This window comes from Poecilia reticulata, linkage group LG15, assembly GCF_000633615.1.
Source record: "Poecilia reticulata strain Guanapo linkage group LG15, Guppy_female_1.0+MT, whole genome shotgun sequence".
NCBI lineage: Eukaryota > Metazoa > Chordata > Actinopteri > Cyprinodontiformes > Poeciliidae > Poecilia > Poecilia reticulata.
The window spans coordinates 22,978,137-22,997,322 of NC_024345.1; the positions used below are offsets into that span (position 1 = coordinate 22,978,137).

The 19,186-nt window shown below is 37.0% G+C and overlaps 1 protein-coding gene across 2 annotated transcripts in view; it reads left to right on the forward strand.

Annotated features, from left to right (window-relative positions):
- ide (insulin-degrading enzyme) overlaps positions 1-18,561 on the forward strand; it is a 33,750-nt gene extending 15,189 nt beyond the window's left edge. Inside the window, exons 10-25 of one of the 2 annotated variants that reach the window (XM_008429999.2) lie at positions 33-113; positions 732-835; positions 2,200-2,302; positions 2,413-2,535; positions 3,829-3,911; positions 7,087-7,231; positions 10,680-10,790; positions 10,882-11,002; positions 11,561-11,652; positions 12,445-12,556; positions 13,004-13,171; positions 14,218-14,490; positions 15,608-15,669; positions 16,233-16,305; positions 16,388-16,455; positions 17,056-18,561. In XM_008429999.2, coding sequence (XP_008428221.1) covers positions 33-113; positions 732-835; positions 2,200-2,302; positions 2,413-2,535; positions 3,829-3,911; positions 7,087-7,231; positions 10,680-10,790; positions 10,882-11,002; positions 11,561-11,652; positions 12,445-12,556; positions 13,004-13,171; positions 14,218-14,490; positions 15,608-15,669; positions 16,233-16,305; positions 16,388-16,455; positions 17,056-17,151 — 1,815 coding nt within the window. In that variant the 3' untranslated portion in view covers positions 17,152-18,561. Of the gene's footprint in view, positions 1-32; positions 114-731; positions 836-2,199; positions 2,303-2,412; positions 2,536-3,828; positions 3,912-5,872; positions 6,018-7,086; positions 7,232-10,679; positions 10,791-10,881; positions 11,003-11,560; positions 11,653-12,444; positions 12,557-13,003; positions 13,172-14,217; positions 14,491-15,607; positions 15,670-16,232; positions 16,306-16,387; positions 16,456-17,055 lie in introns of both variants that reach the window. The other variant, XM_008429998.2, reaches the window with a different exon arrangement.
- Positions 18,562-19,186: the final 625 nt, after the last annotated feature.

The window sequence follows — 19,186 nt, forward strand, 5'->3', positions numbered from 1 at the left end:
CTCTCTCTCTCTCTCCCCCTCTCTCTCTACAGGATCTTAGTAAAGTCGCCTTCAGGTTTAAGGATAAGGAACGACCTCGCGGTTACACCTCCAAAGTCGCCGGTTTGCTGCATGTAGGTTCTCGTCTTGTTTCCATGGAAACTTCAGGCCGTTTCAAAGGATTAGTGTAAAGTCTACAATGTGTAGCTCTATGTAGCTTTAGCTGGAAATGCTAAAGAATCGATCGATCCGACCATTGACCTACGATTATCTGGGATCGAGGAAATCATGTTGATCTTTACTGGAAAAGGCAATAAAAGAAATGAAAACTACTTTTTACAGGCATTGTATTTATAACATTTACACAAGAAATTATACTAATCATGTATAATAAAAAAATGGTAAATGTTAGTTATTTGCTTATAAGTTGCAATCTTTGCCTTTTGGCTGTAATTTTTATAAAAATGTAAATAACTTATGAAAAGCTGATTTTTCCTTAAATCCAAACTTATTTTGTTTAATATAAAACAAAGCTATTTTTATTTCAAACAGCCATTTTGGATCTGTGGTTCTGAACAGATTTAGATGGACTGAAGGTAAAAATGCATCTTGGCACAATCGGAACGAGAAATGGTTTTATGAACTTTATATCCATTATATTTGAGCAAACCGGCCTGTTGAAGTTATAATTCCTCTTTAGTTTTCTGGTATTTTTCTGGTGTTTTTATCTGAACCGTGTGTTTGTGCTGCAGTATTATCCTCTGGAGGAAGTTCTTGCAGCCGAGTATCTTCTGGAGGACTTCAGGCCGGATCTGATTGAGATGGTTCTCGATAAACTGCAGCCGGAAAACGTCAGGTTAGTGTGACAAACCGGTAAAGATTAAAGAATTATTTACTTAAAACAAGTGTTTGTCTTTCTGAAAAGTTACTTGTAAGTTAGTTTTGTGTTATTTCAAGTGTGCAAAGTTACTTGGTAAGATTTTGTTTTTACAGTGTAAGCACACAGCTCTTATCTTAAAGTTCAGTGTATGTGGCCCTCATGATCTGTTACCGCGGGCTGGATTTGGCCCACGGGCCTCAAGTTTGACACCTGTGCTGAGTTAATTATCATTTGCAGCTTCAACACCTTTGGAGATGTTTTACAATGAGAGAAATTTTTATTTTTTACAAAACTGCTCAATCGCATGCAGGTCAGGAGGAAGAATTTATTTATTTATTTTTTGAATTTGGGACTTTGACTAGGCCATTCTGATGCTTTGATCCAATGCTGTAAGTTTAGGATCTTTGTCCTGCTGATTTTTGAGGCGGCTAAATGATCGCCACGTATTTAAGCTAATCTCCGTCTCCTCTGAGGAAATGCACAGCCACATCATGATGCTGCCACCTACAGGCAGCAGATGCAGTTAATTTTCCTCCAGTTGTGGTTGACTGGAACAAATTCCTTCATATATTTATGGCTTCGTCATCCTGTTGTTTTTTTTTTAGCAAACTGTGAACAGAGCTTTCTGCTAACATCGAAGAGCAGATCTGTTAGATTCATGAACAATAATTATCAACAAATTTTGGACACCATTCACATAAAAAGTGTGATTTGTATCAATAAACTGCTCACAGTGACTGCATTTAATCATATTTTCATATTTATTGATATTCTTAATAACTATGGACAGTTTCAGGGGATTTTTAACATTAATTGAAATTTATTGTAACAACGATAAATCAAAATTATCGCGATAAATGATAAACGATGCGATAACTGCCCAACCTTGGTAAAATCTTTTTTTTTTTTTTTTTTTTTTACAGGCGCACTGATTAATCAGACCCCCATTTCTTTAATTTGTGTGATAGTCTGAACATGCGCGGTTAAAAATAGTTGACAAAACAACAAAGTTTCCAACTTTAGCGACTTTTCAGATAATAAAATTGGACTCAACACATCAGGCTTTTTAAAGATTAATAATCGACCAGAAAACTACAATCAGTACACTGCTAATTAAAAAATATTTTAAATTACTATAATCCTAAAGGAGAGACTAGATGTGGGCTAAAATATTTAATTTTTATTTATAAACGCGGTCAATCGGATGGACTTTCCACATCTTTTATGAAGGAAAATCAATGAGGAAAATGTGTCATTGCGATATTTCAGTTTTCCTAATGTTTTTTCTGTTCTTGCTCTATTCCAACCTGATTTTTTAAATGTATTTTAACGTTTTCCAGAGTTGCAGTGGTGTCGAAGTCCTTCGAAGGGCAGACGGACCGAACCGAGGAGTGGTACGGCACGCAGTACAAGCAGGAAGCCATTTCTGAAGAAAGCATCCAGGTGCACAGAGTCGGTCGAACTGAATCGGTTCCGGTTCTTCTGCCGGTTCAGAAACATCAGTATTAAAGGATCCTGCTGGTCAGTGTTTCGTCTTTTTTTTTTTGTTTTAGAACTGGGCAAATGCAGACCTGAACGGCAAGTTCAAGTTGCCGATGAGAAACGAGTTCATCCCAACCAACTTTGAGATTTACCCTCTGGAGAAAGACTCTCCGTCGGTTCCGACTTTAATCAAGGTGAGGCGCCGTCATTCAATATATAAATTATCGATTAGTTAAAGTTGATTGATCTTTATAGCTATACGCAGCCATTTTCTTAAAAACCTGAGTTTTTCTTGAAGAAAGAAAAGCCGACCGTCTTTCCTAAATTTTTGATTTAGTTAATTAAAAAGGCATTAAATTTTCATGTTGTGTTAAATACTGACTGAATGAACAGAACATTGTGGTTTTCTCACATTACTAAGATATATTTATAAAGTGTAATAAAACAGGAAACTCTTAGGTTGCTGAATTTAAAACGATAAAATATGAAAATAATACTGTGTATAAGAATGTGAATTCCCCCATAAACAGAAATGTTCACACAGTATCGATACTGTGGAAGAAAAGTTCAAACTAAAACATCAAAATCAACCTTCCTTACAAGCGTCATGTTTTTCCATAACATTTTTCTGCATTATTCCTTCTGCTTTTCTGTTGTCATCAAATCCTCGCTTTCGAAGCACATGAATGATTTTTAAATGAGAAATTGATGCCGCCATGAAGGTGAAACTTGTATTTCAAAACAGAACCGCATAAAGTGCATTTTTCATCCCAGTCTGGACTCTGTTTGGACCATTTCTCTTTGTCGTTCCGGTAAGGCCACCATCTTTATTCTGTTTGGACTATTTCTCTTTGTCGTTCCGGTAAGGCCGCCATCTTTATTTCTGTATCAACTGGCTGCGTTTTAGGATCATCAGTGGTGCCCTCTGCTGGATGGAGGTCAAACTACAATACTAAAAGACGGGTCCAAGTCGAAACGTTTTGCCGTGAGGCCCAAAATCATTGAGTTGAAAGCACTTTGGGGCCAAAAAAAGTATATAAAGACAAACTTTTTGTGCCTTTTTTTATTTTATCTGGTAAAAAATAAAGATGGAAAACATAAATGTTAGTATGATTGCAAATATTAAACTTTTTGGGGTTGATTATTTTCTTATTTGGTCTGAATGTTTGAGTATGTTCGTGATTCTAGTTCCTCCACAACTACATTTTTTTGTACTTTATTCTTTTTAAGAAGATGTAATTTATCTGTTCATTTAATCGACAATTAATCATAGGTTAATTGTTTGCATCTGTAGTCGTAAACATTCACAGTCTGCATTGGATTAACTTTCATCATTTTGATGTTAAACATTTACCTTTTTAATGCAGATTTCTTTCATTTTTCTTTAAAAAATCTCCAGTTTAAGCTCTGAAGGTTTAATTTAGCAGAATGATAATCGAGTAAAAATAAAACTAATAATCATGTGTTTTGTGTGTTTTTTTTTTCAGGACACTGCAATGAGCAAGGTGTGGTTTAAACAAGACGACAAATTCTTCCTCCCAAAGGCCTGCCTGAACTTTGAGTTCTTCAGGTTTGTTTTTAATGCTTTTTACAAGGATTTCAGGTTTTAGAGCGACTTTGGCTTCTTATTCTGACCTTTGTGACATCATCCCAGCTTTAATCGGCATAAATCCTGTACAGTTCAACTGAAAACAAACTAATTTGTCAGGGAGAAAATGTAGAACTGAAATAACTTGAATACAGGAGAGTTTAACCAACACTTTGAAAGAGAAGAAAGATGTTCAAATCATCTCTTCCATCGATTATACAGGGAAAGGATAATATCCCCTAGTCCAGCATCTTCATCCACTCAGCTTTATAATCAAACAGAATTAAAGAGAAGTGGCAAAAGCAAATGAGGCGGATTAGCAGAGTTTCCTAACAAGTGATGATATCATCCAAGACATGTTGGTGTGAAATATCTAACTTGCTTGGATGTTGAGCTGTTAGCATGTCATCAGACAGTTTAACAGGAACAGTCTCAAGTCAGAGGCCTCTTCAGAGTCGATGGAAGACTGACTGCTACTGGAGAATCTTCCTGCCTGCGACTCTTTAAAGATACTTGAATGATATGAGTTACATTTAGTTTCTTTTTGAGATAAATGAAGGATTTTTTTAATTGAATTGACTCTAAATTAAGTCTTTTTGAATCTAGATCAAATGGTCAGAATTGAATCTACTGATCTAGATTCAATAGATCCGAGTCTGTTGAATCTATTGGGTTTTTTACCCTTCTCCTGACTGATACTTTTGAGATCTTTTGATCCCTTTAGCCAAACTATTGCCAAAGGATGCAGGTTATCACAGGACAGTTGTGTTTTATTTCAGTTTAATCAGATTCAGTTCAACTCGGGGCGAATGTGAACTCAAGAAGACTAAATATTTAAATAAAATTAGATTTATTTTTATTTTCTGCACTTAAAGGAGCGCTCACATTCCTACTCTGTTTTTGCAGCTTCTCTGTTTTATTTTTTTAATAATATTTTTCTCCTTTTCTCAGTTGAATTGTACAGGAAACTAAAAGGTTAATTTTTTTAACGCCACAAAACATGAACAAAATGTTCAGTTTTTTTAATTAGTTGGATTTTGTAGCTGCTTTTTTTTTTAGTTCTCAAGTTAAATAATTCCAGATTATTAACTAATACGCAGCATTTTAATGTTGGGGAAAAGTAGGAATATTGTTCACCGGATTCAGTTTAGAGGAATCTGCTGACACAGCCCTGATGATGGAGACGACAAACTGCCGCTTCACAGCAGGGGTGTCTTTTTATTAAATCAGTCTATTTAATAAAAGACTGATTTTCTGAAATTCAGAAATTATACAGATTTGGCCTGTAGATGCAAATGGAGACTTTTAATCAGGGTAAAAATAGTTAATTTCTTACAGGAAAATGTAAAACACAAAGTATTCGTCTTTTTATAACCAATGTTTTAGCAAAAGGTAAAACTGAGTTTATCCAGAGACTTTTGCTAAAAAGTCAACTTTGCTTCACCTAAATTGGCTTCTGTTCTTTTTTAAACTTGGATAAATATAATAAACCTTTGAGATACAGTGACCCAAATTATGTCCTTATTACTGAAAATAAATGTATTCAATCAAGCCCAAAAGAAACGGAAACTAGATTTATTTATTTTAATACAGCAAACATGCAGAATTAAAGTAGTAGTAAGCAGTACATTCATGTAAAAAAGAAAAACTTGGAAATTAGAATGTCAAGTTGTCTTTTAGAAAATTCAAAGTTTTCTAATTTCTGAGATTAATCACAACATTTTTGAGTTTTTAGCAGAAATTTACTCCTTTTATTTTATCTAAAAAGGCCCTAATGTAAAAATCCCTGTCAGGTTTTGGATCTGCAGTAGACATCTGGCTACTTCATTTGCTTGATTTTAGGTTGTGTTTTGAGTCTGACACACGTGGTAAAAAGTTTGGACACCCCTGCTGCAGTGGAACTGTCTGCATGTAATGTTTGACCGCTGTAATTTTTTCTGCAGCCCGTTTGCATACGTGGACCCATTGCATTGTAACATGGCGTATTTGTACCTGGAGCTCCTCAAGGACTCCCTCAACGAGTATGCATATGCAGCCGAGCTAGCAGGCTTGAACTATGACCTCCAAAATACCGTCTATGGGATGTATGTAAGTATGCAGACCCCCCTCCCGCCTCCCGTCGCATCCTAGACTCCATGTTCCCGCCGCCACTCCCTTATTCACCGTTAGTCTGGCTCAGCCTGTCCTGGGTTCACAGGTGATGATGATGATTTGACCTTTTTTTTCTTTTGTTGTTCCTGTGAGGAAAAATGACGCAGCACCAGGACGACCCACTGGTGTCGTCATTTGAAACATTTTGTCTTCTTTCTAAAACAAATTAGCATAAAATTTAAGACTTTCACTGTAAGAAAAAACTAAATTTTGCCAAGTTTTTGGTGTCGTTTCTTCTGAAAATATTTTACTACACTTAAAATGAGACAAAACTAACCTATAAGTAACTTTTCAGCAACATTCAAGAGTTTTAAGTCAATAATTCCTTAATATTGATAAAAAAGTTCCAGTTTCTTTCAGTCAACTGCCATTGCGCCGTTACCTAGCAACGCCTGCCAAGCCCAGCCCGTCGCCTAGCAACCCAGTTCTAGTTCCACTGGCAGATTATTTAACTTATAATATGAAAAAAAAATGTTGTTACAAGAGAAATGATCTGCAAATGATCTAGTACTTTTTCTGCAATTTTAAGGAATTGTTGACTTAAAACCAGCTGTTATTTCTTCCTGAAAAGTTATTTGTAAGTTAGTTTTGTCTTATTTCAAGTGTACTAGAAACATGGACCAGAATTACTTGGTAAGGTTTTGTGCTTTCGCAGCGTTTCGTTTAGGATTCCTGACGCCTGAAAGCGATTTATTCACACTTGCCTTCCAACCCAGGCTTGGTCCGTCTGGCCTCTGTCTTCCTTCATCTGTGCTTTTGCATCGCTTATCATCCACATCATTTTAAAGACAATCTGATGAGACGAGTTTTCCGTTTTGCGACAGAAAGCTGGTCATCCGGCTGCATATACATACTCAGTTCCTTGGTTAAATCATTCTTCCCTTCTTTTTTTGTTTTGTTTCTTATAATTTTTGGTCCAACCTCTCTACCCTCCCTTCCTCCCAAAACAAAAAAATATATATTTTTTTACTTTTTCCCTTTTTGCTTTTTTCTCCTCTTCCATTAGTCGCTACCTTTATACAGATCCTGTGCACTGCAACATGACCTACTTGTTTCTGAGGTTACTGAAGGATAATTTAAGAGAGTATGCATATCCAGCCCACCTGGCCGGGCTTGTCTATGACATATCCGCAGTGATGAATGCCCTCACCGTAAGTAAGCTGTTTGGAGTGTGTGGGCTGGTTCAGAGGTCGCCTCTGAGGGGTTTAACAAAACGCAAATGGCTTGGTTTTCTACGCAGGTTTTGATTGACATGTTCCTCAGCCTGCACATGAGTTACAGCTGAATCTGGTATTTACAGACATCAGAGAGGTTTCCTCTGTCGTTTTGGGGTCGGTTGGGATTACCCAGAATATAATTGGCCCTGAATAATAAATTCAGAAGTTTACACACATTCATGTTACTGTTTGGGAAGGCTGAGCTTATATCATGGCTAATAAGAATCCAATTTTAGTTAAATGAAAGCAACACTTATTATTTTGTGTTTTAAATTGACCAAAGATGCATAAATCCATGAATAAGTTTCTCTAGATTTTGCAGGGAAATTAGTTTTTTAATCCTGGAAATGATCTGGTGCCAAAAGACTGACTTTGTAATCGTCTTTATGTGTCTGAAGGTCCAAACCCAGATTTCGGGCCTGATCACCAGTTTCTAGATGTAATAAATGAAGCTGTGTTGTGACTTGATGTTGTGGTAAAAATCTACAAATTGGTTCTGTGAATAACGTATTTTGGTAGGAAATGTGAAAATCAACCTTGATTCAAGAGCAAAGCATTTTGTGAAGAGAGCGTCATTTTCTACAGTTTCCCTGCTAGCAGCGACAGTAATGCCGCTCGGAGAGGAAGAAGCCATTGCTGCAAAAGCAACATCAGGTTTTCTGTGGATTATTAAATTCCCGTTTCTAAAATTGAGGCCTTAAAATGTCTTAAATTCATTAGAAAATATCAAGATGGCCTTAAATACATTAAATAAGGTCTTAAATATGACTATTGTTGAATGCCCTGTAGTTTATTTTTCTTGGACTTTTTTAGCAGGCAAAAGTTTGAGTTTCATACAAAAGTCTTATGCTTTGACTTTAGACAGTTGAGGCTAGTGCTAACTAGCTGCTAATAAACCCTTGCTTGCTAACTAGCAGCTAGAGAACATTATATGAAAATCTAGAGACATCAGCTGGGCAATGCTACTAAACATGAACATAATGTCGGTAAACGAGTGAATTTGTTGAAAATAATAAGAAATTCTCTAAATTTGTAGGTAAACCTTTCTGACCCAGAACGGTGGAAATGATGGTGGGGAAAAAAACTAAAATTTCTTTTAATACTGTGTTTGTAAATATCTGGTTTCAACTGTAAATTATTTGTTTTTCAATAGCTAGTATTTGAGTTAAAATGTAGACAAGCATGGGATGACAGTGGAGAGAAACATCTGACCTGCCGGGGTCCGAAAGAGACAAAATAATTCAGAAACAAACAAGAAAACCAAAGGAACTGTTAACGAGGAGAATGACTTTATGACTCAGCGAAACCATGGAAGCAAAATTACATTTAACAAACAGAGAATGTAAAATAATTAGTTCCTGCAGAGAAAGAAATTAGAAAATTGGGGTGCGCGCGCGTGTTACTTGATTGATTTTTACCCAGAAAGCACATGGGCAAAAACCGTTAGTGACACGGTCACTGGGACTGAGTAGTATATATTCCATTGAGGGAAAGTAACTAACATATGAATTCCTCATATGTTAACATAAAGGCTCGTTTTGAAGTATAAGCTGCTACTTGCAGGCTTTGCTTCGAAGAATTCGACCTGTGTGGCGTTCATAACAAACTGCTCTACTGCTAGCAAACAACCGTACTGATTAAATAACATAGAAGTTGAGCAGTTCCCTAAAAGTCCAACAGATGGCAGCAATGCGCCATGCAAAACTAAACACCCACAGTTTACAGGACACACTTCCTGCTAAAGAGCCCCCTGGTGGTTGAAGAAAAATCCACATATAATGTATTGTATTGAATTATTGTACTCTGGTATTGTTCAGGAGGCCGGACCAAATGTGGAGGCGGGCCAGATCTGGCCCGCGGGCCGTAGTTTAGGGACCACTGATTTAAAGTCTTAACTTCCTCCCAACATGCCAACATCTTGACTTACAAGAAATATTTTTTTCTTATTTGAGAAACGTATGTGATGTAAAAATATAAGGAACTGTCACAATAAGAGGTGGGCTGTCTTGGCAAAAATTAACTTTTTTCAACTGGTTCAGAAACTGCGATTATTAATTTTAAATCCATAATCACCTGGAGCATCTTGGGATAAAGCTCTGTTCTCCTGGGATTGGGTTTGGGTTTCTTGGTGATGGATTATGGATAAAACTTTGACTCCATTTTCTGGGCATTTTGCATGCGTGTTTGTGTTTTTATTTTTCTGCTCTCCGCTTCCCTGCTTTCCTCACTAACATTCTGCTCCATCCTAACGAGCGTCCGTCGGCTTCCTGTGAATTTATGACCGCTGTCCCACCCGCTGCCTGGCGGTCAGATTTTCTATAATCGCTTTTATAATGGCGATACCTTTACCAGGTGTCACCACAGGGGGCGCTGTGGCGGCAGAGCCATGTAGGAAATGCACAACTTTGGACAGATTTTAGTTTCAAATCCTGATTCAACGTTGGTTTTAAATCATGTCTCAATTGGAACAGAAATATTGATACTGATGTAATCAATATGTTTCAGTTTGTATCAGATTATTTAACATTAACCAGTGCAGAAATGTTTAATTAATGTTTAAGGTACATTAATTAATCTGCATCAAGGAAACTAAGCAAAAAAGGAGTGAATACGTAGAAAAAGTAAAGAAAAAGAAATATTTGGTTCATAAATGCATTTAAACTAAAGTGTTGAGTTTTTACAGTGTTGGAGGAGACGGTCAGATTAAATTTATCTGATTATTAACAGTGAAAATGGAGAGAAAAATATTGGCAGGAAGTCAGATTTCATTTCCTGTCCCATGATTTAAAACATCCATTTATCCGTCTTTCTTCCCTTCATTTTTTACTTTCTTCATTCTTTCAATCCTTTCACTTTTTCCTTCCTTCTTTTCTCCATACATTCTTTCTTTATTTCCTTCCTGTCTTTTTACTTCCTTCTTTTATTCTTCATTTTTTGCTTCATACTTTCTCCATTTTTCTTTCTGGTTTATTCTTTCTATTTCTTCCTTTCTCCATCATTTTTTTTCTTTATTTCTTAACTTTTTTCCTTTCTATTCTTCCATTTTTGCTTCCTTTATTTGTATCCATTTTGCTTTACTTGCTATCCCTTTTTCTTCTTTCCTTTGTAACTTTTTATCCCTTTGTTTTTATCCTTTTTTCCTCTTTCTTCCTCACAAATTCCTCTCATTTCTCTTTAACTAGAAGTTTAGAAAGTTGATGTTTTCTTTAAATTTGGGCTGAAAACCCAACCCCTCGTCTCTTCCTCTGGTCGTTCGGGACCCATCGGTCATAAATTCACTCTCAGGTTTGAGCCGATGTGAAAACTCGCTGAAACCTTCCTGCTCTTTAAACTGAGAGATTGTCTTTCTGGACTTCCTGTTTCCTGCTGCCGTTCGCTGCAGCTTTCGGTCAAAGGTTACAACGACAAGCAGCACATCCTGCTGAAGAAGATCATCGAGAAGATGGCGACCTTCGAGATCGACGAGAAGCGCTTTGACATCATCAAAGAGGCGGTAAGTTTTAATACTCGGTTTATGAGACGTTTAGTGTTTTTGTTTTTTTTTACCTCCATTTTGCATGATTTTTCTTCTTTTCTCTTTCCAGTACATGAGATCTTTGAACAACTTCAGAGCCGAGCAGCCGCACCAGCACGCCATGTACTACCTCCGCCTGCTGATGACCGAGGTCGGGTGGACCAAAGACGAGCTCAGAGAGTCGCTCGATGGTGGGTCACTTCCTGTATTTCTGTTTACTCCCATTTAAAGGGACAGTGTCATGTAAAATCGACTTTAGGAGCTTTACATCGTAACGTTATTCTCTCATCGAAAACACACCTGGAGTGTTGCTTTGATTCTTTCACGCATGTTTGAGAAATCATTTAATCTCCATGGCAACCATTCAGCTGAGCAAAACGCCTGGGTGGACGTAGCTCCACCTCCTGAGTGGGGGAAACTTCTCCTCCACTCAACTCCTTCAGACTAGCCAGCAGCAATTGGCAAATACCAGGTGGAGCTGCTGAGCTGCTTTTTGTTTTTTTAGTTTCTAGTAAAACTGTTGTTAAAGGGTCAATAGAGGAGCCATGTTATGATGACTTCCTGGAGGCGGAGTTTCAGAAAGAGCAGGAGCTTCTTAAAGAGACAGAGACCCAATTTCAATACATTAAATTCTATAAAATATTTCCAAAGTGGAGCTTTAAAAGTTTGAAGACTTACCTTGGAAAATTGTTGAATTTAAAACTTTGATCAAGTTGCTCTGTGATCGATTACTAATGTCTGTGTTCCAGACGTAACTCTCCCCCGCCTCAGGGCGTTCATACCTGAGCTGTTGTCACGGTTACACATCGAGGCTCTGCTCCATGGCAACATCACCAAGGAGGTTTGTTCAGTTTCACTTTGGGAAAATTAATTTTGTTTCCTTGAAACCAGTTCTTGTTTCCTGACACACAGTTGATTAACGAATGATGATTCTGTCAGTGATAATAGTGTTTACTTTATATTGTATTCTTATTATAGTAGTATTTGGTTTTAAATCTTAAACGACCAAAAGGAAAGTTAAAAAAAATGGATCTAAATATTAATGATAAAGTACAAAAATAAAGAAAATACTATCTAAATAATATTATTAATAATAGTGGAAATAAAATACTACAACTAATAATAAAAATAATAATAAAATACTAAAAATAAAATAACAGAAATATGAAAATAAAATAATGGAAATACAAATCTACTATGACATACTACTACTACTACTAATAAAAAGTAGAAAATAATAATAATGGAAACAAAATAATAAAAACAATGGAAAAATTATGATAAATAACGGGAATTGATCAAATAAAAAAAGGAAAATAATTATCAAAATAATTATTAAAATAATGAGGATTATCATGAAAATAAGGAGATAATTGTTACGATTGATCTATTATTACTATTAATAGTAAATAGTTTTATTTGTATTTTTTGTTCCTTTTTTTTTTTTTGCACTTTCCTATAAACCTTTTATCTGTGACATTTCCCACCTTTAAGTTTTTTTACCAGAGAAAGCCATAAATGCTCATAAATTTCCTAGAAAATTTGCAAATCAAAAATGACATTAAAGGACGATTAATGGACGCCGCCTCCTTGATTTAACTTTAACAGAATATTTTCCCTGTGTTTTTCCCAGTCTGCTCTCGGCATGATGCAGATGGTGGAGGACACGCTCATTGAGCACGCTCACACCAAGCCCCTCCTCCCGAGCCAGCTGATTCGCTACAGGGAGGTGCAGGTCCCGGACGGTAGGTCGGCCTCCGCTCACCGTCGCCATGGTGACGCCGTGGCGCGTTCAGAGATCTGATTAAACTCGGCGTTCGGCCCAGAGGAACGTGAGAGGATGTAAACCGGGTCACCGGGTCGGATCCGTATTGAATCAGGGAAATTCAACCAGAGGCAGAAAGCAGAAAATTCACAAATCTTTGTGAATTTTATCGATTTAGTTTTTAGTTAAATAGCTCTGAAATTATTAACAGGATTAATCAAGATCAATCAATTATCAAAATCCTTGTCATTTGGGGTATATAGATTTTAAAAAGTTCAACATTGAGTATTTTTGAAGTACATTGAATTAGTAACCAGGTAAGTTTTTGAGGAAATGTTTGGATCTCATATTCAATGAAAAGTGAGCAGAACTGTAAATATTAGCTTTATAAGTGTGTTTGTTGCATGTTTATAATGTTTCCTCCCAGGTGGCTGGTATGTCTACCAGCAGAGAAACGAAGTTCACAACCACTGCGGCATCGAGATCTACTACCAGACGGACATGCAGACCACCAACGACAACATGCTGCTGGAGCTGTTCTGCCAGATCATCTCTGAGCCCTGCTTCAACACGCTGAGGACCAAAGAGCAGCTGGGTCAGTTCCCCTCACGTCCACCAGCATCAGTGGGCACAAGAAAAGCTCACTTAAACCCCACCTAACTCTGAATAAATACTGTTTAATCGCGATTAATCACGATTAATCAATTGTCAAAATAATCGTCAAGTAGTTTAGCAATCAATTAATCATGAACTGGAGCATACAAAGTTGAAAAATGCAGTTTGCTGAGAGAACAACTCACTCAGCATCATGATAATTAAGCCAGAACTGTAGAACTATATGTATTTAACATTTAAGCTAATTAAAAACTCCTTTGTGAAAATATTCCACCTCAGGTTACAGTTTTATCTTAAATCCTAATGAGCATTTAATACTAAAACTGGAAAACATTTTAAAACATCCAAACTAGAGCAGAAACGACAAATAAAAGGAATTGTGAAGTTTCTGTAAACTAAACTGTCCTCGTTGAGACCAAAACACCAAACTGGAGATTTTTGTCATCCAGATTATTTTTTTAATATATATATATAGAAAGAGGAAAACACAAAATTTTACAGAGTTAGTATCTTAGTAAACTTCAAATAAGACAAAGCTGATTTTTAAGTAACTTTTCAGACATAAACAGGAGCTTTTTATAAGTAAATAATTCCTTAATATTGATTAATAAAGTTTTGGTTCCATTGGCAGATTAGTTCACTTATTAGAAGACATTTTCTCGTTTTAAGTTAAATAATCTGCCGGTGGAACTAGAACTCGGTTGCTAAGCAACGGCCTGGGCTTGGCTGGCGTTGCTAGGTAACGGCGCAGGGACAGTTGACTGAACTTTTCCCTCAAAATTAATGGCACTACTAGCTTGAAACAAGCTGATATTTCTCGCTGTAAAGTTACTTATGAGTTAGTTTTGTCTCATTTCAAGTGTAATAAGATGTTTTCTTTAGAACCGAGACCAAAAGTATTTCACAAATAAATGGCAGAAATGGAAATTATTGAGCTCATTGTAAGTTATAATGTGATTATTAATTGATTTGTTGCTAATCCACACGACTCCCAAAATAACCGTCAAACTCCGGCTGCCCTCCAAGGCTACATCGTGTTCAGCGGGCCCCGCCGGGCCAACGGGGTCCAGGGCCTGCGCTTCATCATCCAGTCGGAGAAGGCCCCCCACTACCTGGAGAGCCGGGTGGAGGCGTTCCTGCGCACCATGGAGAAGGCGCTGGAGGACATGAGCGAGGAGGCCTTCCAGAAGCACATCCAGGCCCTGGCCATCCGCCGCCTGGACAAACCCAAGAAGCTGTCCGCCGAGTGCGCCAAGTACTGGGGCGAGATCATCTCCCAGCAGTACAACTTCGACAGAGGTGACGCCGGTTATGAAAGACTTGGCCAATGATGGCAAATGTTTTGAATCAAAGTGACCCAAATCCTCTTATTCCTGACAATGAATGTATTCAATCGAGCCCAAAAGAAACCCAAGCTAGATGCAAAATTAACCATTTTATGATCCTTTGTGTCAGGATTTTTTTCCAATTTCTTTTAAATTTTCTTAAGGCATAAAAAAAAAGGTAGATACATTTTTTTTTTTAGGTGATCAATTGTAATTTTCTCCAAATACAAAGTTGTTATTTGAAAAATACATCAGTAGTATTGTTCTTTAGGGGTTTTCTGATGTCACAATATGGCCGACCGACCCAGTCCTTCCTGGGTCGGTCGGCCATATTGGATTTCACAAAAATAATTTCTTGCATTTGCAGCTGATGGCCGGTAGTTGATGGTGTATTTTATGATGCATTAGTGTCCACTTCAGTGGTCTGTCTGCATTTATGACATAAAAATCCACAAGAAGCTCCAGACGATGGCTTTTAGACGGCTGCCCACTGTAGTGACCACTATGCATGAAAGGGTTAAAGTAGTTGTAAGTAGTAGAAAAAACAATAAAATTTGCTAGAAAATTTTATTTTTAGATTAATAATATTCTCTACTAAAAATTCGGAAATTTCAAATGTATAAAATTTCTTTTGAAAATTTATCTCAAAAATGTCAGTTTTCTAGGAAAAAGTGAGAAAAGTTGCTAAAAAAATTTTTTTTTTTAGACCAAAGATTTTCCAAAAAACAGTGGAAATTTAAAATGTCAAATTTTCTAATGAATTTTTTTTCTACAAAATTTCAGAATTTTTGGTGGAATTTTACAAGTTTTTTTTTTTTTTTTTTTAATCTACAAAATCCAGAATCAGGCTGAATACAAATGAACGTCTCACATCTCAGATTCTTATTTAGTTATAACAAAACAAACATTGTGTGCAGTAGTGTATTTATCACATAAAACCACTAAAAAACATGAAAGTTTTTGCTTTTTATGTGTTTTAACTGAGTTTTCATGACTTCCTGACTTGAATAAACAGTTTTTCTGCAGGTTTGTTGCTTTATGAGGTTCTAAATGCTTCAAGCTGATTATGTTTAAACTTGTTTGCCTTTCAGATAACATTGAAGTTGCACATCTGAAGACGTTGACTAAAGAAAACATAATGCAGTTTTACAGAGTGAGTAACATCATTGGTTTGATTTAAACGCAGGTATTTTAAATCGGAGAGAAAAATAAATCCTTCAATCACTTTTTACACGTCTGTTTTTACCCTTTGTTTGTTGATTTAAGGTGTTTTTATATACATATATAATCATTTAAATGCTTATTTTATGTGAAAACTACCATTGCTGATGTACAATTTGTTCAGCAGAATATCTGTCGCTTGAAAAACATTTAAAATAAATTATAAATGACAAACCCCACCTAGTGACGGCTACAGAAAATGTAAATTACACCAGTAAAGTGTTAATCACTCATTTTCTCAGCGATTACACTCTAAAACAGAGTAAAATCACTAAATGATATTTAAAAAAAAAGAAAAAATTAACTAAATATGATAAAAAATTGGACCCAATAGTTGAGCTGTAACTGAAAATTATTTGACAGCAGTTTCACTTTATGTTGGTAAATTTATCCCAAACTTTATGCAGATGCAATCAGTTCAAACTGAGTTTTCTGTAATTTTATATATGCATTTAATGTTTTTTGTGATTAAAAACGTGGATGCTCTGTCTGCAGGAGCGGCTCACGGTGGAAGCTGCAAAGAGACACAAAGTGTCCGTTCACGTTCTGTCCAGAGAGATGGACTCCTGTGAGTCTCTGGAGGATTTCCTGGTTTTCTTTTCCATCCCTGTCGGCTTCGGTCGCCTTGACGCTTTGTTTCCGTGCAACAGGTCCGATAGTCGGAGAGTTCCCTGCCCAGAACGACGTCAACCTGGCTCCCGCTCCGTCCCTGCCTCAGGTAAACGACACCGCTGGTTCTCAGAGAACGACTTTTACTTTTCCACTGAAAATAAAACAGACTAACGTTTTCTGGATCCAGGCTAAATAGAATTAGCTAAATTATTTCTATTTGCTAAATACCAAAAAAACTATGAAATTTTTTATTTATTTTTTTGCGTGTAACTTTCTGTATTAATCAAACTTCAGTCCGTTTGTCTGGAAAGTCTGTTTCGTTTGGGGAGGTATGAAAGCAGGAAGTGGACTACAACGCAGGGCATTCTGGGTAAATGCAACCAAAAAAACAGCTAAAGTTTAGCACTAGCGGTAGAAATGAATCGTGGTATTTTACAAACGACAAGAGAAATCCTACAACCACTAAAACCTGACACCACATTTTTGCTTTACATTTCGTGAAGAAGAAAGTTACACTCTCATTTTCATGTCGTTTTCTTTAGTGGTTTTTGGTGCAGCGCCCCCACAGGGCAGGAGGGAAACAGGTTTTTCTAAAAATGTAGCAAAAGTTGAATAAAATCCACTGGACTATCAGATGTGAAAACAACTTTAAGCTATTTTTATTTCTGTTCCCTCATCAAACTGTTTTTGTTTTTCTTCTTTTCAGCCGTCGTTGATCCAGGACATGACGGAGTTCAAGAGGAGCCTGCCGCTGTTCCCGCTGGTCAAGCCTCACATCAACTTCATGGCCGCCAAACTGTGAGCGAGGCCGGAGAAGCTTCGCCTTCCTGAGGTTCCCCTGACCGTGTGTGTGTGTGTGGAATGTGTGCAGGCGACACGCCAATGCACCAGAAGAAGAAGAAGAAGAGGAGGAGATGCTCAGTAAGCGAAGAACCCCCAAAGTTAGCTGTGGTCGTTTTTTAAACTAGCTGTGACAACCATAGCGGTCTCACCTCACACTCACGCTGCAGCGCTGCGTAGGCGAAGTAGAACCACGTTAACCAGAAAACTTTATGCAGGAGCTTCACTTCACCACTAGGGGGCGCTTCCCAGTCCAAGTCAGTAGCTCTACCTACCAAGGCACTCCGACGTTTTACTCAAATGTACGCATTTTACGAAGCCTTATTCTGTAGTTTTTAAAGCTTGCTTGGTGAGGGGCTTTTATCTGTTGGCGCCCTCTGAGGAGACCTGAGTGAAGTCGGCACCGCGACTCAAATCCAACTGAATTGGCCTCAAACGTTTGTGCTGCCATCATTTCAAAGATATTAGTAAATATTTACAAAATCTCTTTTCCACTGTAAGTTACAACATTTGGACATCAGAGATCAGCTTGTTCCTCTTTACATTTTAACAAAAGTTATGTAAAATGCAGTTTTTATGTTTCTGCTGCTAGAATTTTTTGTGCTGCTTTCATTTTAAATGAATGTTTCCAGAGGTCAAAGGTTAACATAAATTACAGCTCAAAATCTCTTTTTCAGTTGCAATTTATGTAATTTGTAAAAACATTAAGTCTCCAGACTCAACTGGCTCCTCTATTTACATTAAAATAAAAATAAAAATTTCTGTGCTGCTTTCATTTTGAAGATATTGTTTGCAGAGGTCAAGGGTCAACCTACATTTACAAAATTTAATTAAATGTGTGAATCAACTGTGCTACATTTACACAGCAAAAATGTTCAAAGATTTGTGGCGGTATAATTTTTAAAAAAGTTTCCTGATGGCAGATCAACTTGATCTTCCTCCCATTTTTACAACGTAAAACAAAATTGATAGAATTTTAATGTTTGTGCTGCAAAAAGTTTCATTTGTGCCGTTATGATTTTTAAAATATCCCAAAAAAAGGTTTCCAGATGTCACTTCGCTCCCATCCGCCCAAAACTGGTGCATTTTTTAAAACATTTCTGCTGGTTTGTGCAGCAACAATTTTAAAGCTACTAATGTTTCAAAGGTCAAAGGTTAACCACAAATGTATTTTTTTATTTGTGCTGCAGAAATTGTGCTGCAGTAAGATTAATAAAAAGGTTTCCAGAGGATGTGCGCCACACCCCACATTTACAAAATCAAACTAAATATTAATTAGTTGTGCTGTTTGTGCTGCAAAATGTTTAATTTGTGCTGCTATAATTCTTAAGATTGTAAAACAAGTTTCCAGAGACCAACCCGCCCTCCACCCCACATTAACAAAAACAAAATCTATAAATTGCTTTTTGTTAGTGCAGCTAAACATTTTTGCAGCGCGCTACTTGACTGGCACAAAATTAGATTTTTGTAAATGTTGTGGCGCTCTTTGACCTCTGACCTCTGGAAACATCATCTTTTAAATGATAGCAGCACAAACGTTTGACACCAACATCATTTGATTTTGTAAAAGTGAGGAAAATGGGGTTGGTTGACCTTTGACCTCTGGAAATGTAATCTTTTCAAACGGTAGCAGCACAAACCAAAACGTTTGGCCCGAGTTTCATCCGATTATTTAAATTTTTTTTAAGGTCGGCCGACTCCTCTCAGGTTTTGCGGAGCCGTTTTTAGCCGCTCAATCATGCGTCGTTTTAGGGTCTTATGATTGAAACACCTCAGGGGTAAATTCATGCTGTCTCTTTTTTTTAAAAAACACGTTTAGTCGCAAACCCCGAGACGTTTCCATGGCGATCCCTACACTGTGCATCCGTTGGTGTGTGTGTGTGTGTGTGTTTGCGTCGGTCAACTCATGCATTTTTCTTCCCTTTCTTTCCAAATGTGTCACTTTGATGTCAAACGGAGCTGAAAGTAAAACGGCTCTGGTTTTAAGAAGTATTTCC